This window comes from Carcharhinus amblyrhynchos, chromosome 21 (assembly GCF_965287045.1).
Source record: "Carcharhinus amblyrhynchos chromosome 21, sCarAmb.v2.hapA, whole genome shotgun sequence".
Lineage (NCBI taxonomy): Eukaryota > Metazoa > Chordata > Chondrichthyes > Carcharhiniformes > Carcharhinidae > Carcharhinus > Carcharhinus amblyrhynchos.
Genome location: NC_137344.1, coordinates 9,675,889 through 9,698,923, shown reverse-complemented (window position 1 = coordinate 9,698,923; position 23,035 = coordinate 9,675,889). Strand labels below are relative to the sequence as shown.

General features: G+C 44.8%; 1 protein-coding gene across 1 annotated transcript in view; it reads right to left on the bottom strand.

Annotated features, from left to right (window-relative positions):
- Positions 1-23,035, bottom strand: part of LOC145356452 (palmitoleoyl-protein carboxylesterase NOTUM-like) — a 48,451-nt gene that overhangs the window by 11,839 nt on the left and 13,577 nt on the right. Inside the window, exons 5-6 of the mRNA XM_080209182.1 lie at positions 20,849-20,907; positions 18,149-18,251 (exon numbers count right to left, since the gene is read on the bottom strand). Of these exons, the coding sequence (XP_080065308.1) occupies positions 18,149-18,251; positions 20,849-20,907 (162 nt within the window). The remainder of the gene's footprint in view (positions 1-18,148; positions 18,252-20,848; positions 20,908-23,035) is intronic.

Here is a 23,035-nt window from a genome sequence, read left to right as displayed (position 1 = left end):
CACACAAGGCTTTGAAGCGGCAGTATGAAAAATGTAACCTAAACTGATCAGAAATGAACGACTTTGAGTAACTCTAAATTTAATCTCAACGGTGTCAGTTCCGAGGACGCACACAGCTGGTGAAATGGACAGACACGTGGCAAATGAAACTTAATGAAGAGATGTGTGAACTGATACATTTTGGTGGGCGGAATGAGGTGAGGAAGTATAAAATGAAGGGTAAAATTCTAAAAGAGAGCAAGAAGTGGAGTGGTGTGTGCGCAAATCATTAAAAGTATCAGGACAGGTTCAGAAAGTGGTGTAACCGGGGATACGGGGCTTGATAAGTAGAGGCAGATAACATGAGAGCAAGGTGAAGTTTCATGAATCTCTGGTTGGAACCTAAACTGGAGCAATTGTGTCCAATTCTGGGCACTGCAGTTTAGGATGGATAGGAAGACTTTGGAGAGGATGCAGAAAAGATTTACAAGAATGTTTCCACAGATGAGGGACTTCAGTTACGTTGACCGACTGGATCTGGAGTTGTCCACTTTAGAGAAGAGAAGGTGGAGAGGAGACTTTGATAGAGGTTCAAAGCTGTAATAAGTTCACAGAAGTCCCTTCACCAGAATCCCTGTATTTACAATTCCAACAGCAGGACACAGAGCGCTATCAGTCAGCAGTCTACCCTCGGGGGTGCCAGAGGAACTGACACACCCAGTTATATACAAAGTAAAGTCTCCCTTACTGGTCCATTGATTGGCCCCTAATCAGGGAGTTCATATTCCAACAGGCCAACTTCAATGGCCCGATTAAAGTCATTACAAAAACCAGGAGGGGTCTGGACAGGGGAGAAGCTGTCCACAATGTCAGAAAGATTGAAATTCAGAGGACACCAATTCAAGGTGATTGACAAAAGAACCAAGGGCAACATGAAGAAAAATTTGAACCTGGGATACGCTGCAAAAGTGTGGCAGAGGCAGATTCATGGCTTTTTAAAAGGTAATTAAATAAGCCCCTGAATAGAGAAAAAATACAGAGATATAAGGAAAGGGCAAGGGATAGGGAGGAGTTGAGTTGTCCTTGCCGTGAGGCAACATGGGTACAACAGGCCAGAAGGTCTTCTGTGCAGTAACCAGTCTATGATTCTAACTACGGACAAAATTGTTATTATTATTTGGGCAGCAGGGAGTTATTTAAACATCGCTTAAGCAACAGAGGACTAGCAGTTAGACAGCACCACTGTAGACAAACCATTTGCAGAATTTGTACTCCCTGTGTCTGTACTTCAAAATATCTCTGTGCTTTCAGTCAGTTCAGACTGCAATAAGTCAGCCTATTGGAACAGCCTGTCCGAAAGGGTGTGCTTAACTCTTCAAAACTCAACGCAGTTCGGTTGGAGACTCTAGTTAGACTCTTACTATTAGACAGTTAGTACATTCTGTTAATTTCATAGTAATTGCTGAAATTGAAGAGTGGAGCGAGACTTTAAAGAAGTCTTTATGGAAGAGATCATTTTAACATCTTTCTAATTTGCTCAAAAGCAAACTTGTAGCTCAATGCATGGCCACATCAGGTGTGTCTGCAGAACACTGCAACAAAAAGAAGGGGCACATGTCCTTTCATTCTCTCTGTGTTTGCACAACCTTTGAGGTGGGTGGAGGGGGAGGGTTTAGATATAAAGTTTAAAAGTTGATTTATGGCTGTCACAGGTAGGCTTATATTAACACTGTAATGAAGTTACTGTGAAAATCCCCCAGTTGCCCCGCTCCTCCGTCTGTTGGGGTACACTGAGGGAGGATTTAACATGGTCAACACATCTAATCAGCGTGTCTTTTGGACAGTGGGAGGAAACCACCGTCCAAACTTTCAGACTGAGGGGAAAAACCAGAGCACGCGAAGGAAACCCACGCAGACACGGGGAGAACGTTCAGACTGTGCACAGACGGTGACCCACACCCAGAACTGAACACAGGTCCCAGGAGCTGTGAGACAGCAGTGCTAACCACTGTGCCACCCTCATGTCGCCCTGTGAACAGAATGAAATTCCCCCATTTATTAAATCCACATTCTTTAACCTGAAAGCCAGTTTCTCCTCTCCTTTCACTAAACTTCCGATTATTTCTAACCACCGATAACATAAAGGATATGGGGATAGGATGGGAAAAAGGCATTGAAGTGGATGATCAGCCATGATTTTACTGAATGGCGAAGCAGGCTTGATGGGCTGAATGGCCTTCTCTTGTGCCTATCCTTCGAAAGGGATTTCCCATGTCTTAAGTGCTTCAACAATGTATCAAGCAAACTTAATGTATGTTAAATAATAGTTGATTTCTTTTGAAGCAGGAGAGGCAAACAGACACAGACCTGAATTTATATAGCGCATTTCACGACCTCAGGATGCCCCAAGATGTTTTACAGGTTCAAAGGGCCGAATGGCCTACTCTTGCTTCTATTTACTATGTTTCTATAAAGGATCCTACATTACAACAGGGACCACACTTCAAAAAGTACTTCGTTAGTTGTAGAGTGCTTTGGAATGTCCTCAGTCCATGAAAGGTGCCATATAAATGCAAGTGTTCCCTTATTTAAAAGAAGGTACTGATTATTTTATATATACATTCATCAGCTCCATTGATGTGTCACAGATCAGTCCCTCAGACTCAGAACCTTATAAAAATTGAGAGGTATTTATCCACTCCAATGCCCGCAAACAGATAAGCTCCATTGGGCGGAACACTGGCATAGTGATGAGCACTGCTACCTCATAGTGCCAGGGTCCTGGTTGAATTCCTGGTGTGGGTCTATGTGGAGTCTGAATATTCTCTCCATGTCTGCGTGGGTTTCCTCCCGATGTTGCAGTTCCCTCCCACACTCCAAGGTGTGCAAATTAGGTTGATTGGCTGTGCTAAATTGCCCCTTAGTGTCAGGGACATTGGCAGGGTAAATAAGTGGGATTGGATGTGCCAGGGGTTACGGGGATAGGGTCTGGGTAGAATTGTTATCAGTGCAGGCTGAATGGCCTCCTTCTACATTGTAGGGATTGTTTGTGCCAGAGTATTGCTCCAATCAAGAGCCTGGCAGTGCGAACCACTGTCCCACCCCACACGTCTCAGACCTACCTTGATGACTTTCATCTCCCTCCGACCCAATTTCCTCTCGCGCCTGTTGCCAAACTTGGCCCATTTCATGCTCTGATTGAACTCTGCTCCCTCATCTAAGGGCACCACATTGCTGGACCTTATTCAGGGTCTGCAGGCTCCTGACTAAGTCACTTAATATTCACCAGGAAAAATAATGGTGGCACGGGGAACCAGAGCGAAGAACAAAGCACAACCTAGGTGCATTCTCAGTAATTAAAGGACGTGTTGTAATGAAATGAATGATGAAGGCTGTACTCCAGTCGCCTTTTAAGAAATATCAAAACAGCTGCTCTGGCTCCTGTTCAACGTGTGGGTACCAGCTGTTGTGGGAAGCATTAGGTTGCAAATTCCATCCCTACATCAATCAGTTGATGGAATGATGTCACATATTGCACACATTTGTAGCAGTGGCATCATAAGCTCCAAGAAACAAAAAGGCTTATCGACTTTGCATTTAATTATCAAACTTAAGATGTGATCAATCATTGATTGGATTCATAGGAACAAAGAAATGCATCTTTATTCCCTTTGAGGAGTCAGTGTTTTTCACTAATATTCAGTTTTATTAAACCATGGATAGATTAAATCAAGATTAGAATTTATTTATTAGTGGAACGAGTAAGGCTTACATTAACACTGCAATGAAGTTACTGTGAAATTCCCATACTCCAATGCCTGTTCGGGGAGAATTTAGTGTGGTCAACATACCTAACCAGCACATAGGTGGCATGGTGGCACAGTGGTTAGCACCGCTGCCTCACAGCTCCAGGGACCGGGCTTCAATTCTTGACTCGGGTCACTGCCTGTGTGGGGCTTGCACATTCTCCCCGTGTCTGCATGGGTTTCGTCTGGGTGCTCCGGCTTCCTCCCAAAGTGCAAAGATGTGCCAGTTAGGTGCATCGGCCATGACAAATTCTCCCTTGGTGTACCCAAACAGGCGTCAGAGTGTGGCGATTTGGAGATCTTCACAGTAACTTCATTGCAGTGTTAATGTGAGCCTACTTGTGACTAATAAATAAACTTTAGCTTGTCTTTTGGAGTGTGGGAGGAAACCGGAGTACCCAGAGGAAACCCACACAGACATGGGAAGAATGTGCAGCTGCCACACAGACAGTACCCAAGCCAGGAATTGAACGCAGCGTTCCTGGTGCCATGCCACCATTCAGTCCTGGAGGGTACACCTGTTTACCCTTCCCAGTTTTACTGACTTTCAAATCCATGTTTGAGGATGTGCGAACATTGGGTCTAATGGGGAAGTGTTCAATTTCATATTCCTTTAAGCCTGGGGGGAATCAGAGTTTTGAAACAGATGAAGGAAAGCCTTCTCCAAGGTTTCAAAACGAAATAATAATAACAGTGATTACAACACGGCCACATAAAACAATGTTTTCCCATGGAAAGGGTTACCAGACCATTAATGGCAATTCCACAAAAAAAACATAATCAGAGACTGGGTGGCAGAGTGAGGAGCGGAGCATCCTTTAATCTGCTTGAACTTTGCTTTGAATTCAGGCCGCAATGTTGGGACAACATCTCTCCTTTCGAGCAGTTGTTAAAAGGCCCCAAAAGAAACTCAAGAGGGTGTGCCAACATAACCTTCCTGCCTTGATGTCGTTCCAACTATTTTCGCCAGTTTGCTGGTATTTCCTATGGTGAACACCACAAAAGCACAACTCGTTGGCTTTCTCGGTTATTAAATGCCAGCGTCGAACTGAACCGCACTGACTGGATCCCAGTTTCAGTCTCTCTCTGCCCTGTGGCTGATCTCAGGCAGGGCAGCATTTCCAGGGATTAAAATTGGCTTTGACCATCTGGGTGGCAGATGAGGAGAGAACAGCTGTGGTGTCTCTCTCTCCCCCCCCCCCCCCCCCCCCACACACACACACACACACACACACACACACACACACACAGTTGGGTAGTTCATCAAATCCTCCCCATATGGCTGCTCACATGAAGAACTAACAGAGTACTGAAGGGCCGTTTACTGCCGCTGTTGGTTGGAACGAGTCAGTTAACTGGAGACAAAAGGGAGGGTGAAAAGGAGAGCAAACGCAGCACGGTGGCACAGCGGTTAGCACTGCTGCCTCACAGCGCCAGGGATCCAGGTTCGATTCCTGACTTGGGTCACTGTCTGTGCGGAGTCTGCGCATTGTCTGTGTGGGTTTCCTCCGGGTGCTCCGGTTTCCTCCCACAGTCTGAAAGACACAGTCGGGTGCATTGACCCGACCTGGTGCCAGAGTGTGGCGACTGGGGAAATTACACGGTGATTTGATTTATTATTGTCGCATGTATTAACATACAGTGAAAAGTATTGGTTCTTGCGCACTATACAGACAAAGCATACTGTTCATTGAGAGGGAAACGACAGAACGTAGAATGTAGTGTTACAGTCATAGCTAGGGTGTAGAGAAAGATCAACTTAATGTGAGGCAAGTCCATTCAAAAGTCTGATGGCAGCAGTGAAGAAGCTGTTCTTGAGTCAGTTGGTACGTGTCTTCGGACTTTTGTATCTTTTTCCCAAAGGAACAAGGTGGAAGAGAGAACGCTCAGGGTGCATGGGGTCCTTAATTATGCTGGCTGCTTTACCAAGGTAGCAGGAAGTGTAGACAGTCAATGGATGGGAGGCTGGTTTTTCATTGCAGTGTTAATGTGATTAATAAATAAACTTTAACTTTAAATGCAGAAGTGAGGGGGAGAATGGAGGAGGGGGGAGTGGAGGAGGGAAGGGAGGAGGAGCGATCTGGCCAAATAAAAATACTTAGTAAGCATCAAACCTCCAGAAATATGAAAAACAAATTCCTGCAACTAAGGCAGAACATTCTGGAAACACTCAGCAGATCAGGCAGCATCTGTGAAACTGGAACAAGCGGCAGGAAGGATTAATGTTTCACTCACTGACCCGCTTCCAGCATCTGCAACATGCTGCTTTTTACGACTATCTATAAAATAGTTGAAAACAGTAAACTATTTATTGTCTATAGCGACATGCACAAGCCCCCGTCAGCCAGAGGTACCAGTTAGCAGCTGGGACAGCAGCAGAATTTTGCCCGTAAATGAAGCACTTCCACATTCCACGGTTCGGAATCCATCAACATTGCTTTTGTGTCACTGCCAAAACTCCAGAAAGAGCAAACGGAGATGGAAGGAGATGAATTATTTTGCACTTGAACCTTGGCACTGGCATGGCTTGGGTATGTACTATGCTGCTGGGCAAACTGCAAAGCCTTGGCATCAGTCCTTGGCTCCCACTACCACCCCCTCCCACCCCACCAGCTTTGATATTATTGGCCCACCACATACCCAAAGCACTCTGGGTAAAGAGTGGCCCAGACAGACAGCTCAACTGTGCCCCAAAGTATTATGGGAGCTGGCTGCGAGTAAATTGGCTGCCATGTTTCCCACATTGCAAATGTCCTCTGCTTCAAAAGTACTTCATTGGCTGTGAAGCTCTTTGAGCTGTTGTGAAGTGTGCTATATAAATGCAGGCCTCTCCTTTTTCACTGCTTGCACCCGTTAGCACTACTGATTTTTCCCTGGTCCCATGACTAGCATCACCTATGTATCTATTAAGTATGAATAAGCTGTTGCCTCACAACGTCAGGGACTAGGGTTTGATTCCAGCCTCGGGCGATTGTCTACATGTTTTCCCTGTGTCTGTGTAGGTTTCCTTTGGGTGCTCCAGTTTCCTCCCACAATCCAAAGATGTGCAGGTTAGATGGATTGGCCATGGTAAACACGCAGGGTTACGAGAATAGGGCCCTCAGTAGGATGTTCTTTTGGAGAGTCGGTGCAAAGTCGATGGGCCAAATGGCCTTTTTCTCCACTGCAGGGATTCTATGGTTCTATGGAATACCTAGTCAAGTACTTTGCTGAACTTCATAACATACATGAGTAGCAGTTGTAACTGGTTTCAGACTCAAAGAAGCTTCCCATTTCCCAGTTTTGTTGTGAATGGAATTATAAAGATTGGTCGACTGTTTTTCTATCTCCAAGATCAAACTTGCTCAAACTGACTGGACAAGTATTTCTCTCACTGAATCACTTAACATTCATTGTTGACAATTGCTTACTGGGTTGCCGAGGAAACTGTATCTTCATGTTGCTGCTTTGACACTCCCACTCTTGTACAGATAGCAATTCCTCTCAGCCCAACAACAGTAGCTCAAAGACTTTTGATGTTATACGTGACTATGATTTCAATTGAAATACCCAACAGGGAACTTTGTAGCAACAGGTCAGAGGGTGGGTATTTTTCGGCAAGTGACTCACTTCCTGATCCCAAAAATCTTCCTGCCATCTATGAGGCACAAGTCAAGAGTGTAATGGAATACTCTTCATTTGCCTGCAACTCCATCAATAATCAAACAGCCCAACAGCATCCAAAACAAATCACCACCCCACCTACTGGTCTTGTGGCGCAGTGGGCTAGTATCCCTCCCTCAGAGCCAGAAGATCCAGGTTCCAGTCCCACCCCAGGACTTGATGGCCAAGGGAGGTGCGTTCGTAACATGGCCAAGCAGGTTGAATATCAACTTGCAAATCCTTCCAATATACCAATGGTTGGTGGTAAGAGTGGGAGAGACACCTGGTCAGCCATGCTTGATCTGAATGGTGCCCCTCAAGCTCTAAGATCTAAGGCAGTGGTGATAGATTAACTGTTCCGGGAATAACTCGCTCTGGAAATGGATGAAGGTCTCCCAGGAATTGGAGTTCCAGAATTGGAATTGGAATCCATCCATCAACCATTGTAAACATTCTGGTGTGTGCCATCTAGGTAACTGACAAGGGCAATAAATGCATGGAGACACCATGCACTATGAAGGTTCCTCTTCAAATTACACATAGTTCAAACTTATGGGAGCAGGAGGAGGCCATTTGGCCCTTCCAACATGCTTGGCCATTCATCACGATTACGACTGATGAATAATGACTCAGCAGCCTAATCCTGCTTTCTCCCCATTACCTTTGACCCCATTTACCCCAAGTGCTATATCCAGCTGCCTCTTGAATACATTCAATGTTTTGGCATCAACTACTTCCTGTGGTAATGAATTCCACAGGCTCACCACTCTTTGGGTGAAGAAATGTCTTCTCATCCCCATCATAAATGGTCTACCCTGAATCCTCAGACTGTGACCCTTGGTTCTGGACGCTCCCATTATTGGGAATATCCTCCCTGCATCTACTCTTTCTGGTCTTGTTAGAATTTTATAAGTTCTTAATGAGATTCCGCCCCCCCCGCATTCATCTGAACTCCAGCGAAAACAATCCTAACCTAGTGAATCTCTCCTCATCTGTCAGTCCCACCATCCCGGGAATCAGCCTGGTAAACCTTCGCTGCAGTCCCATGACAGCAAGAACATCCTTCCTCAGAAAAGGAGACCAAAACTGCACACAATACTCCAGGTGTGGCCTCATCAAGGCCCTCTATAATTGCAACAGCACATCCCTGTTCCCGGACTCGAAACCTCTCGCAATGAAGGACTTGGAACTATGTCGCCATCCCTGCATTGTCACTGGATCAAAACCCTGGAACTCCCTCCATAACAAGATCATGGGTGTACCCACACCACTCAACCAGCAGCAGTTTAGGAAGGTGGTTCACAATGACCTTCTCAAGGGCCATTAATGATAAGCAGGAAAAGCCTTATCAGCGATGTCTACATCCCATGTACGAGTAAGAAAAACATTTAAAATCCACTTGCTTTGCCACCTTTATCCGTGTTTCTACACCATCTCCCTGCACCTCTTTTGTCATTGAAAATCTTAGAATAATGTGTGTTTGTTTGTCTCACTTCCGAAGTATTCAGCTTCACATTTTCCCACATGGGAAACTAATATTGCTCACCATCCGTCTATTTTATCTCCTTTTATAACGTTTCAGAATCTGCCATTGTCCTTAATTAAGAAATTCCAACATTATTCCAACAGTCCCTAAATCCAACATATTTATATTTTTATTTCATTAATAACACTGGCATCAATGCAAAATACAGATAGCCCTCCTTTGACCCCCTCCCCTCTATCCCAGTGAGCACAGTGCTTTTGGTTCTACATGTTTCCACATTGATGTGTATTTGTATTTATTCCTATTGGCTCTTTGGAGCTCCGCTGTACTCATGTGTACGTCGGGCATGGCTCCTGCTCTGCCCAAGACCACAAGGAGCTACAAAAGGTCGTGAATGTAGCCCAATCCATCACACAAACCAGCCTTGCGTCTATTGACTCTGTCTACACTTCCTGCTGCCTCAACAAAGCAGCCAGCATTATTAAGGACCCCACGTGCCCCGGACATTCTCTCTTCCACCTTCTTTCATTGGGAAAAAGATACAAAAGTCTGAGGTCACATACCGACCGACTCAAGAACAGCTTCTTCCCTGCTGCCATCAGACTTTTGAATGGAGTTATCTTGCATTAAGCTGATCTTTCTCTATCCCCCAGCTATGACTGTAACACTACATTCTGCACTCTCTTCTTTCCTTCTCTATGAACAGTATGCTTTGTCTGTGTAGCACGCAAGAAACAACATTTTGTACTGTACGTTAATACATGTGACAATAATAAATCAAATCAATAACAGACCCAGTGCAGGAAACGGAAGGAGAAGAGGTTGCCCTGGAAATCACTGTTCCTAAGGACCTGGCTACAAAGGAAGGTCAGTAATTGAGTTTATGAGATGCACCCCCTTATGGTGTAGGAGCAATGGTCTCCCACATAATTCCATGGGGTGAAGAAAGGCCATTGCTTTCGCTTTTCGAACGTTTGAGCAAAGCTGAAAGTAACTATGCCTAGATTGAATGAGAAGCATTAGTGATCATGTTTGAAGTCTAGATATTCCATCAGTTTCTGTACGGGAGAGAGTTTACATTGCTGACGGACTATCGTCCACTCACTGCCATCTCTGGACCACTCATGGGAATGCTGTCACTTACGGTAAATAGAATGCAAAGATGGGCATTGCTTTCATCTGCACATATTTATACCATTAAGGAGCAATGGTCGCGTTTACATTGTAACGCAGATGGACTTTCAAGACTGTTACTACCAGGCTGTTTGTCAGACTGCTGGAAAGGGAAAGCTTCTATTTTGAACCTGTAGGTAACATACCTGTCACACACTCAGAGCAATCCTGCGCTCTCAGAAGTGATGGATATGGTTTTATGAGAAAAGACTAACACCTAACCTGAAACCCTACTACTCTGGGAGAATAGAGCAGACAGGATGTCTTCTATGGGGGCTCAGAGTAATCATTCTGATTGAGGAAGCTACATGAGATCCATTGCGGAGTTGTATGCAAGAAGGAAATAGCAAGAAGTTATTCCTGGAAAGGATACGGAAATTGAGGAGAAACCTAGAACATGTAATCCTGCGGAAGTAAGAAATCCATGGGAATGGCCTGAAGAGGCTTGGCAAGGTGTGCATGTGGGTTTTGCAGAACCTTTTGAAGGACATATGTTCTTCATAATAGTTCATGTTCACACTCAATGGCCAGAGATCACAATGATGATGTCTACCTCAACTGAGAAAACCATTGAGAAGCTAGAAGAAATATTTAGTCCTTTTGGATTTCCTGAATGGCTGATAAGCAACAAAGGACCTCAATTTGTCTCACAGGAATTTGAGAGTTTCCTACAAGAAGACGGTATTCAACACATTACTTCTCCACCATATCACCCTGCAGACCTAGCAGAACTCTTTATCCAAACCAAAGCAACCAAGGAACAAAATTCGCTTATCAAATGCCTTAACAAATTCTGGCTGGTCTACCAGAATACCACACATTCCATGATCAAGACCTCTCCTGCCTGACTCATGATAAAGAGTCAGCTGCGTTCCGCATTCAATCTCTTGAAACCTCCAAACGCTGGGGAGATTGTGCGACAGCAACAACAAACACAAGTGGGAAGGCAAGGAGAAACAAAGAATTTTCCACCAAAGGCAAGAGGCTTTGACTCCACAGGCGAGAAATGGGTTCCTGCCACTGTCCTTGCACATACTGGACCTGTCTCTCACACTGTCTAAACCAGAGGTGCCATTATCCAGAGGAGACATGCAGACTAGTTATTGGCGGGAAAAATAGATTTGCCAAATCTGGAGGCTGTTGAAAATTCAGGGTCAGACTTTCAAAGTCCTGACTTGAACCTTCCTACTCTACCAGACACCACTGTGGAAAGCAACACCTCCCCTTCAGTTCAGACGCAGAGGCAACCTCCTAATTCAACACCAGTTAAACCAACTACTGAGGACATCAGTCCAAAGAGGAAAACGCCAGAGGTTCGCCTTTAACCGTACGGAGAGCAATGACCTCCAGACCATCTGACTTATTAACAGTGACATCACACACCATTGTTTTTAACCAAAGAATGTCCCATGTATCACATCTTCAAACACAGCACAATCCTTCACCATAGATCTCTATATTTTTGTATAAAAGTCCACAAACCAGATGCACTGCAATTACTTAATCTAACCCCTTATTTTGCATTAGAATTCAGCTGAAGTGTAACCTGCTATTTGCACATCTGTATTAAATGTCCCTGACTGTCTATCCAATGTTTAATGATTTCATCCTGCATTATGAACTCTAGTAGTTAACCAGCAATGGATACAACACCAGCTGGTCTATAAATTGCATTTTATCCTTCTCTCCTTTTCTTTAAGAAGATAGGGCCATCACTTGCACCACCCTCTAGTTCCAAACATAATTTCTCTGTTCACAGAATTTTGGAAAATTATAGCCGGACCCTTAGCTATTTTTCCCCTAACTCTCCATGGGATCCTCAGATGTATTCAATCACATCCATTTTTAATAACTGTTTTCATATCAATTCCCTGTGGGCGGCATGGTGGCTCAGTGGTTAGCACTGCTGCTTCACAGCGCCAGGGACCCAGATTCGATTCCCGGCTTGGGTCACTGTCTGTGCGGAGTCTGCACGTTCTTCCCATGTCTGTGTGGGTTTCCTCCCACAGTCCAAAAGACGTGCTGGTTAGGTGCATTTGGCCATGCTAAATTCTCCCTCAGTGTACCTGAACAGGCGCCGGACTGTAGCGGCTAGACTTTCACAGTAACTTTATTGCAGTGTTAATCATAGATCCCTACAGTACAGCAGGAGGCCATTCAGCCCATCAAGTCTGCACCGACCGCACCTCCATCCAGGTGCTATGCCCGTAACCCCACATATCTAGCCTGCTAATCCCCCTGACATTAGGGTCAACTTAGCATGGCCAATCAACCTAACTCACACATGTTCCCTTCTGTGGGAGGAAATCGGAGCACCCGGAGGAAACCCACGCAGACACGGGAGGGAGGGGCAGGGGATGTGCAAACTCCACACAGACAATAACCCAAGACTGCAATTGAACCGGGGTCCCTGATGCTGTGGGGCAGCAGCGTTAACCACAATGCCACCGTATCGCCCCACAACTGACATTGCTGGCGCGCTGTCATGGAACTTGGGAGTTCACCCAATGGGAAATTGAAGCCCGATCTCCCGCGTGACAGGCAGGAATATTAGCCACTACACTAACGAGGAAGTTGTAAATGTAAGCCTACTTGTGACACTAATAAAAAAACTTTGGAAAAAAATTATAATTATATTGAATTATAACCTTTGCTAGCTGTTCTATAGCCGCCTGTGCTGGTTCTGTAACACCAGTCTTGGCTCCTCTGCGTGAGCAAAGATGATTTATTCATCATTTCTGCCATTCCCTCACACCACTACAAACTGGCTAGCTTCATCACTCAGCAGCCTGTTATCCCTATTAGTCATCAATACGCTTCCTTTTTTTTTGCCTCGCTGGAATCTATTTAATTTGTACTCTTTCTGTCTCCTGTTTAAACATTTCCTGTTAAATACAGTCAGCTTTGCCAATTTTTTTCAATCCCTTTAATCAGGGCAAAGTTCCTTTTTATCTTGGTATAATTTGTTTTTTTTCCTCCCAGTCAAACACACACGCCTGTCACTTTTCTTGCTCTCTACTCTTCTTACATTGAACTTAATTATATTGTGGTCACTGTTCCCCAAATGTTCCCCTAACTTGATGTGGCCGGCCTGCTCCATCTCATTACGCAGGGACAGATCAAATAGTGCCTCCTTCTTTGTTGAAATGATAACATGAAAAACTGTCTGGAATACTGTCAAAAGCCTGTCCTCCCTTCTACATCAAACATTTTCCGAGTCTATTTCTTAGATAATTAACATCTCCTACTTTTATAAATCCATTATTAATACTTGCTCCTTCCTCCTCTTTCTTTCTTATTCCCGCTGGAACTTTTATATCGCGGTACACTTAGTTACCAATCCTGACTTGGCAACAGTCGCACTTCAGTTATTAGTTTACATCACGTATGCCTATTTCAATCGATGCCGATTTTTCAATTTTAGATTTGGCAGTAAGTCAGTACAAGATCATATCTTGGAGGGGGTGGGTGGTGAGGTGATCGTGGTGGTGGTGGCGAATGCACATCGTCCAGCCCTGGGAGCTGTTGTTTCTACATTACTGAGATATTTGACTCAGTCAGAAGTTACAGAGTCCAAATCACAGCTTGTGATACAAGGGCACAAAAGATAGGAGAAATGCAACTCGATTTCCTGTGTTAGGTTAAGTGTGCTGTCTGCAAAATTAACGGCGGGGGCCACAGCACATTCAAACAGTGCGTGTCACACAGCATTGGGAATGTAGACCTGATCCCCTATTCTGTTTAACTGCCAACTTTCAGTCATATCAGTGTGATGGAGAGAAAAATTGACCCAAACCTCAGCCTCGACAATGATATGATACTTTCATTGTGCGTGATTTCCATTTATTTTCTATTTGATTTGGTAGATGTGCATCAAGCCATAAAAGTGTGTTTAGACACACTGTATGAACACATTGAGGTTTTAAGATGCCACCCTGTCCTGTATTACTCAGATCACAAACTCTGGCAGCACAGGCAAGGAGAATTATGATTTTGTTCAGTGCGCACAGACAGAAGCTTCGGGGTAGTGTTAGTTTAAGTTTTAACTTTATTTATTAGTGTCACAAGTGGGCTAACATTGAGATCATCTGCAGGGGGCAAATTGTCCAGCCCTGGGATTAGTTGTTTCTACGTCACTGCTTTGTCAAAGGGTCACCTGGACTGGAAACATCAGCTCTTTTCTCTCCTTACAGATCTGCCAGACCTGCGGAGATTTTCCAGCATTTTCTCTTTAGGCTTACACTAACACTGCAATGAAGTGCTGTGAAAAATCCCTTGGTCACCACACTCTGGCGCCTGTTTGGGTACACTGAGCGGGAATTTAGCCTGGCCAATGCGCCCAACCCAACACGTCTCTCGGACTGTGGGAAGAAACCGGAGCATCGGAAGAGAATATTTTCTATGGGGTTACAATTGATGATTGCTATTTGGGCACGGGAACCTCACTGTACTGATAAATCTAGCAGTAAGCCGTGGACCATTCCCAGATTGTAGCGATTAAACTGATTTTGGCAAGTTTATTTCACTTGCTGTGGTGAAGTAGGGCCACAATAATTGGTGGAGGTCACTACACATTTGTTTGGCAGGCTGAGGAGATGTAGGGGGTGATTTTCCCACCTCGGGGTGCCCGGTGCAGATCAGTTTGTGCCAATTCGGGAAAAGGACATGTGGGCCTAAAGATCAGTGAGGCATTCAGCGCCAAACAGTTTGTGATTCTCCCAGCCTCTTTCTAATAGTGCAAACCAGATCAAGCCCAGGAAGGGCACGAGGCTGACTAGCATTTTTAAGTTAAGTATTTACATATGCACAGCCCGTTCAACTCCCAGCGCAAACTTCCAGCCTTCGAGTGTGGTGTGATCACGGCGATAATCATTACTGGTCTCTATTAGCGGAGACCTGGCACAATAGCCTCACTGGGAGGGTTTGGAGGCCACTCAAACCCTCAGGTAGTTGGAGGCATGGCCAGGCAGTGGCCATCAGGCCGTGCCCACCAAGCACTGCCCACCAGGCACCCCGGCAGTGCCAGTTGAGGGGAGGGGGCTACAATAAGGCGGTTATGCAGGGGTCAGATGGGTGTGGGGGGGGTGGGTCATGGATTATGTCGGAGGTCATGATAGGGTCAGAAGGGAGGCCCATCAAGTGTGCCTCAGTTGGGGGATGAGGGGTGGTAGGGGGTCTCCCAGTGCACTGTGGAATTGGGGCTACCCTCCAAAATGGCGCCCAAGCGCCCAGATGGTAAAATTCCAGCCATTATCTTTGTGCCTTTTTTGTAACCCGTGATGGTAAAGATTATGTTATTTTGGTTCTCTATTAAATTGATACTTTTCTCTAACTATCAAGTGCAAGATAAATATTTAAATCTACATTCCATTTTTCACTATAGCAAATTTCCTGTTGTACAATTCATAGAGCATGTGGCGTTTTAGAGAGTCAAGATATATTAGCCATGTAATAAGTGCAGATAGGTGGTCCCTTGGTTTGGGGGTTAGAGCACTGGTCTTGTAAACCAAGGGTCATGAGTTCAAACCTCACTAGGGCCTGTCCACATTAAGCTGGTGCAGACATGATAGGCCAGATGACCATTTTTCCTGCTGCAAACTTGATTCTCTATTCCACCAAAAACAACAAAGCAGTGGGGAACGGACCAATTAAGTGGCTGAAGACTTCCTGATTTGAACAATTTTAAATTTCTGGAGATTTTCTTTTTGTTTATTTATGGTTTTGTTTGAAGTGTGACACAGAAGGCTGCTTTCAGTTCTGGAAGGGTATTGGGGACGATGGAATGAAGGGAGATGGGTGGGGTTAAGATACAAAATCAGCCACAGTCTAATTGAATGGTGAAGCAGACTTGAATAATGAACCTCTTCCTTTTCCAACAAGAAGAATTATACCGTATATGTACAAACGGCTTTCAGAGTAGCTGTTAGCGAGATTGTCTATATTGTTTATTCACTGTGATTATATGCCCACTTAAATCTCATCACAACCTTTACACATCACCCATGCAATGCAAAGAAATTTCAAGTGAGCATCTTATGGCAATAGTTTCAGCTTCCTGTTTTTTTTAAACCTGCACATGCTTTGATCCTGTGATCTCCCTGAGCAATTACTCAACTTGTTGAATGTACACGCTGCAAGCAGCAAGAATAACGATTGTCAGAAGTATGCAGCAGGACATAAGGGTGGCACAGTGGCACAGCAACTAGCACCGCTGCCTCACAGCGCCAGGGACCCGGGTTTGATTCCCGGCTTGGGTCACTGCCTGTGTGGAGTTTGCACATTCTCTCCGTGTCCGCGTGGGTTTTGTCCGAATGCTCCGGTTTCCTTCCACAGTCCAAAAGACGTGCTGGTTAGGTGCATTGGCCGTGCTAAATTCTCCCTCAGTGTACCCGAACAGGCACCGGAGCGTGGCAACCAGGGGATTTTCACAGTAACTTGATTGCAGCGTTAATGTAAGCCTAGTTGTGGCATGAATAAAAAATAACTTAAAAACTTAACTTAGTTTCATCAATTTGTCGGAACGTTGGCCTCACTTAGATCTTAACTGAGGAAAACAATAGCGATGAGTTCTCCTAATAGTTCTGCAGGTTATAGCAGTGAGAAACCAAGAGGTGACTGGTAGGATGAACATTGATTCAGTCCAAGATGCTGAATTAGCAAGCTCCAAACAGCAAGAAGCAAGGGTGGATTTTCAGAGTCTTATCTCTGAGATGGACAGCAAGAAATCGTCCAGCTCGCGAGCTTCTGTTTTCTACTTGGGATGATTATTGGAAGTCGGATAAGAAGGACATTGAGACCTTTGAGCTGCTATCCAGCTCAATGAGGTCATGTTTGATCTGTAAGGTTAGAGTGGTCAGCCTGTGTAATTCACTACCACGAGAAAGTAGTTAGAATCACAGAATCCTACAGTGCAGAAGTAAAATCCTACCTGTTAGTTTGTCTCTTCTCCCTCTACTGAAATTACCGGCTACCAAAGACCTAAGGCGGCTACCCTTCCTTCTTGTCGTTTCACCGTCCATTGAGTCATTTGGCCCATTGAGTACGCACTGACCGCAATCCCACCCAGGCCCTATCGTTGTAACCCCATGCATTTACCCTAGCTAATCCCCCTGACACTAAGGTGCAATTTAGCATGGCCAATCCACCTAACCAGCACATCTTTAGGCTCTGGAGAACGCAGAGGGAACCCTCGCAGACATGGAGAGAATGTGCGGACTCCACACAGACAGTGACCCTAGCTGGGAATTGAACCCCAGTCCCTAGATCTGTGATGCAGTAGTGCTAACCACTGTGCCACCATTCCATCCCTAGTCGAGGCCAAAAAATTGTAAGTTTTCAAGAAGCAGTTAGATGAAGCACTTGAGGCGAAGGGGATCAAAAGACTTCGGGGCGGAAGGGGCGACAGGATCAGGCTATTGAGTTGGGTGCTCAGCCATGATCATAATGAATGGCAGAGCAGGTTCGAAGGGCCAAATGGCCTCCTCCTGCTCCAATTTCCTACGAACCTTAACTCCCATTCTCCTGATTTGGCTCCACATCCTTATAAACCATTGTACAGACATTTGGGATACGACCCCCCCCCACAACACCAACCACCACCACCACCACCCACTAGACAAACATCCGGTGACTCTTCCCTGTTGAGACTTGTGCAGACGAAGCAGCAACTGAGCAATGTTAACAGGGCAGTGTTACCTAAAAATACCTTCGTACTTACAGAAGACAGGGAGGCAGGGATAGGCATGGAAGAAGGTTGATAAAAAGATAAACATTGAGTATTAACTTGTTGATTGATTTACAGCAAGGATCAATGAATCCACACCCTATCTAATCTTGTCAAGATGCCACGGTAGGGCGAGATGCCATGGAATTTAATCTTTAACCACCATTTGAGATCTGAAGTAGGATTTGATCCCAGCCAAGATAATTTTCATTGCAAGGACTGAACACAGTTTTCTACACGGAATTCACTTTTATCTCAAGGAGGATTTGATCTTATCGGAGAATATCTCAAAGAGGGAGGAGCCTTAGCACTGACACCCCGAAAACCCAAACAACATACCTGGTTCCAGCGAGCAGGAGGATCTTTGCATTTTCAAGGCCTTTAGTCAACAATTCTTTGACAACTTCTTGTATTATCAGCGCTCCCATGAAAGCGTATTCACCTTCAACAGACAACGAGCAAAGACCAGTGAGTTCACTCGACACTGGGATGGGCTGCTCCAGTAAAATCCTACCTGTTAGTCTGTCTCTTCTCCCTCTACTGAAACTTCTGGCTACCAAAGTCGCTATCCTTCCTTCTTGTTGTTTCACGGTGACTGCTGGCAGCTATTTGACTTTGGGAGGCATTAAACATAAATCTAACATAACATTCACGCACACAGACTTTCCAAAAGGGGTGATTAGATATAGTGGCACAGCAATTAGCACTGCCGCTTTACAGCACCAGGGACCCAGCTTCGATTCCTGGCTTGGGTCACTGTCTGTGCAGAGTCTGCATGTTCTCCCTGTGTCTCTGGGTGTTCAGATTTCCTCCTGCAGTCCAAAAGACGTGCTGGTTAGGCCACGCTAAATTCTCCCTCAGTGTACCCGAACAGGCGCCGGAGTGTGGCGGCTAGGGGATTTTCACAGTAACTTCATTGCAGTGTTAATGTAAGCCTACTTGTGATACTAATAAATAAATTGTAAACTAGATGGCAATCAGGACTTTATCCACTGTAACACAGCTAGCTAAAAGAAATTCAACATAGATTGTTAAAAGTTTGAAGGGTTTTGAATTGGGAAAGGCTATTTAAAATTGAAAAAAAGAAAGGGGGGGCTAGGAAAAAATATCAAGGAGGAGTCTTAATTTTTCCACAGGCAGTTGCTGAGACAAAGGCCATTACACCTTTTAAGGAAAAATTGGATAAATAATTGAAGCAGATGAAGATGATAGGAACTAGAGAATAGAGAACAGGACAGTGAGATTAATCTCAGATATCTCTAACAAAGGCTGGTACAAATCTGATGGGTTTTAATGTCAGAGCAACTGAGAAGAGCAGCATGTGTTGGCCAGAAAGTGATAAGAACATAAGAGCTAGGAGCAGGAGGAGGCTCTCTGGCCCCTCGAGCCTGCTCCACCATTCAATAAGATCATGGCTGATCTTTTCGGGGACTCAGCCCTGCCTGCTCACCATAATCCTCAATTCCCTTAATGTTCAAAATCTATCCTTGCTTTAAAACCATTCAATGATGTAGCCTCAACTGCTTCACTGGGTAGGGAATTCCACAGATTCACAACCCTTTGTATGAAGAAGTTCCTCCTCAACTCAGTCCTAAATCTACTTCCCTTTATTTTGAGGCCACACCCCCTAGTTCTAGTTTCATCTCCCAGTGGAAACAACTTCCCTGCTTCTATCTTATCTATTCTCTTCATAACCTTACATGTTTCTGTAAGATATCCCCTCATTCTTCTGAATTCCAATGAGTATAGTCCCAATCTACTCATGAGCCAACCCTCTCAACTCCGGGATCACTCTGATGAATCTCCTCTGCACCACCTCCAGTGTCAGTATATCCTTTCTCAAGGAGACCAAAACTTGTAATGAGTGACTTGCTAGACTACTTCAAACGACAATTAAGTTCCAACCATGTTATCAGGGGACCAGAATGCCTGGGATAAAAATCAGCAGATTATTTTAAAATGACATTGGGGACCAGTAAGTCTTTTTTTTAAACAATCTTATAGTTTTTCGTGGTCACTTTTGCTGATAACAGCATTTTTTTTTCAAATGAAGCAGAAAATACTGGAAAATCTCAGCAGGTCTGACAGCATTTGTGGAGATGGAACAGAGCCAACGTTGAGTCTGGATAACCCTTCGTCATGAGCTCTGACAAAAAGAATTGACTCTATTCTCTCTCCACAGATGCTGAAAGATCTGCTGAGATTTTCCAGCATTTTCTGTTTTTGTTTCAGATTCCAGCATCCACAGTAATTTGTGTATATTTTTATTTATCTGTCTGTAAACTGGTTTGGTTCTATGAGCTAAATTCACAGATCCTCCAGTACCTACTCAAAGTGGTCATTCTTCAAGTCTTTTTCATTCATTTATAGGACGTGGGCATTGCTGGCAGGCCAGCAGTTATTGCCCATCTTTCATTGCCTGAGGGCAGTTACGAATCAACCACATCGCTGTGGTTCTGGAGTCACACGTAGGCCAGACCAGGTAAGGACAGCAGATTTCCTTCCCTAAAGGACACTAGTTGAACCAAATGGGTTTTCCTGACAATTGGCAATGGCTTCATGGTCATCCATAGATTCTTAATTCCAGATTTTTTTTAATGGAATTCAAATTGCACTATCTGTCGTGGTGGGATTCGAAGCCAGGTCCTCTGAACATTAGCGGAGTTTCTGGATTAACAACATAGTGGTAATACCACTAAGCCATCACCTCCCCCTTCACAATGATGGTTGGTAAGCAATTGGACCTCAGAGGACAGTAATAAGCAAGTCTGATTCTGCCAATACACATAGATATTCCAGTAGCAGCCACTGGCCAGCAATCGGAAATTGGAAAGTTAGTTCAAAGACACTATAGTGAGTTGTAGTGTCCCTGTCACTGCCCCAGTCATATACAGACAACTAAATCCATTGTCAGACTTCCAATTGTTTGTGGCTTAGTATCGTTCTAGGTAGTGAACTTACACATTTGCTTAACTCTGGGCAATTTCTGCAGGGATAAATTCTGCTTAACACAGCCTGAAGAGTCAAGTGAAAACTTACCTTTCTCAGATTTGAGGGACGCTCCACTCCAAACGTCACTTGAGCAGTAAGGGATGAAGCTGAAATGGAAAACAGACATGCAATTTACCAATGTGCCTGATACAATTGTCCAATAAAATATTATTTTCAGCGCAACACAGAACGTCAAGTTGCTGATGAGTCGGGGGGAAGATGCAGAATGTGCACACTTGTCTCTGATACTATAATAATTCCACAGAGGCGAAAATCCCGCCACCAAGTTACTTTATTTACACCGTACATCTGTAACACAGCCAGCTCTCCAGTTGCCTCCTGCTGAATGTCGGCAGGGAATCTGACACATCTGTTTTAAATAGGGAGCGAGAGGCTGCTTCATTTAACCATCAATTAGGGCTCATCAGATAGTTCAGATTCTAGCCAGCCAGCCTCATTGACCTGGCTGAAGTCATCACAGGTCCCCCTGCAAAGCCAGTCCCAGATTTCAGCCAGAGTGACTGTGGGGCAGGAAGCTCACTGCGGAATAGACCTCCAGCCCTTCACCACAGGGAGGGGAGGAAAACTGAGAGAGGTATTCAGTACTGCCACTTGCTCTCTTACACTTGTATCGAGAACAGGAGAGACTGAGGTCAGAGTGTAAGTCACTGCTACCTTCTAACCTGGATGGTGAGTGGTGCAAAACATCAAATGACAGTGGCAGAAAAATAGTGTCCAAATCAAGGGAAATGATACATGGGATTATATTCCTCACCCTGTACTTATGCTATTTATATACATTGTGTGGCTTTCAGAGTACACAGGAGTTGTTGGAATGACTACGTGACATGCTTTGGTGTGTTTGCTACCTTTTTGCAGATAGCTCTGGTTAGAAGAACTAAATATAACTTAATCCCAGTGTGAGGGGTCACGACATTAGCGATGTCTCCACAAGAATGCAAACAAATTCCCACTTGGTTCTGACGATGGGAATAGTGAACTCAGCCCTGACACATCCAATGTGGTTCTAAATAACTGCTTTCCTTTCCCAGATCTGTTATGTTTAACAGGACTATGTTGTTCAGCGTCCTTCCTCACGTTTCTTCTTTCCTCTCCTTGTCATCCAGACGTGCAAATTGCTAACGGGAATGTGACATAACTTCACTCACTCCACTTGACCATTCCTCTTGAAGTGTCGAGCAAGTGAGTTTTGGTAGGCGAACTGACTGTGGTGGTGGTGGTGTGTCACAGTTCACTCAGGGAGTTCGAGTCACCGTATGCACTATCACATACATCTTGTATTCTGGAGCTACGGGTACTGATGGTAGAGGCTCCAACTTTCTTTCCATCATATGGCTGACTGGGAATCTCTCACTGTCCATCATTGCCGTGTATTGGAAGGATTTGCAGACTGGTGCACAACACACCTCCCTTGGCCATCAAGTCCTGTAGTGGGACTCGAACCCAGAGGTTCCAGTTCAGAGGCAGAGATGCTAACCACTGTACCATCTGACATCTCAAACTGACTCTGAATCCTATTGTATCTGCACACATTGTTCACACAGGAAATGCTGAACAGAAATCAGGAGTAGGAATCTGAGCTAGAACCTCTGGGTTTGAGTCCCACTCCAGGACTTGATGGCCAAGGGAGGTGTGTTGTGCATCAGTCTGCAAATCCTTCTAATACACGGCAATGGTGGACAGTGAGAGATTCCTGGTCAGCCATGTGATGGAAAGAAAGCTGGAGTGTCTACCATCACTACCCGTAGCTCCAGAACACAAGATGTATGTGATAGTGCACCCTGCCACGGTGACTCAGACTCCCTGAGTGAACTGTGACACACCATCACCACAGTCAGCTCGCCTACCAAAACTCACTAGCTAGACACTCAAGAGGAATGGTCAAGTGGGGTGAGACATGAGTGTATGTTCCAATCTTAAGCAAGGGTATTTGGACCAATTGTAATGCCTTCACCTCCTCCCCATCTGTAAATGTTTGACTCAACACTAAAGTATAATTGAATGATTGGAGTTTTTTTATTCATTCACAGATGTTGCCATCACTGGCAAAGCCAGTAATTATTATCCATCCCTCATTGCCCTCCAGAAACCCTAAAGAAGCCAGGCACCATCCAGGCCAAAGCACCTATATGATCAACATCCATCACCTTAAACTCACTCCCTCCACCCTCGGCACATAGTGGCAGCAGTGAGCACCATCTAATGGATGAACTA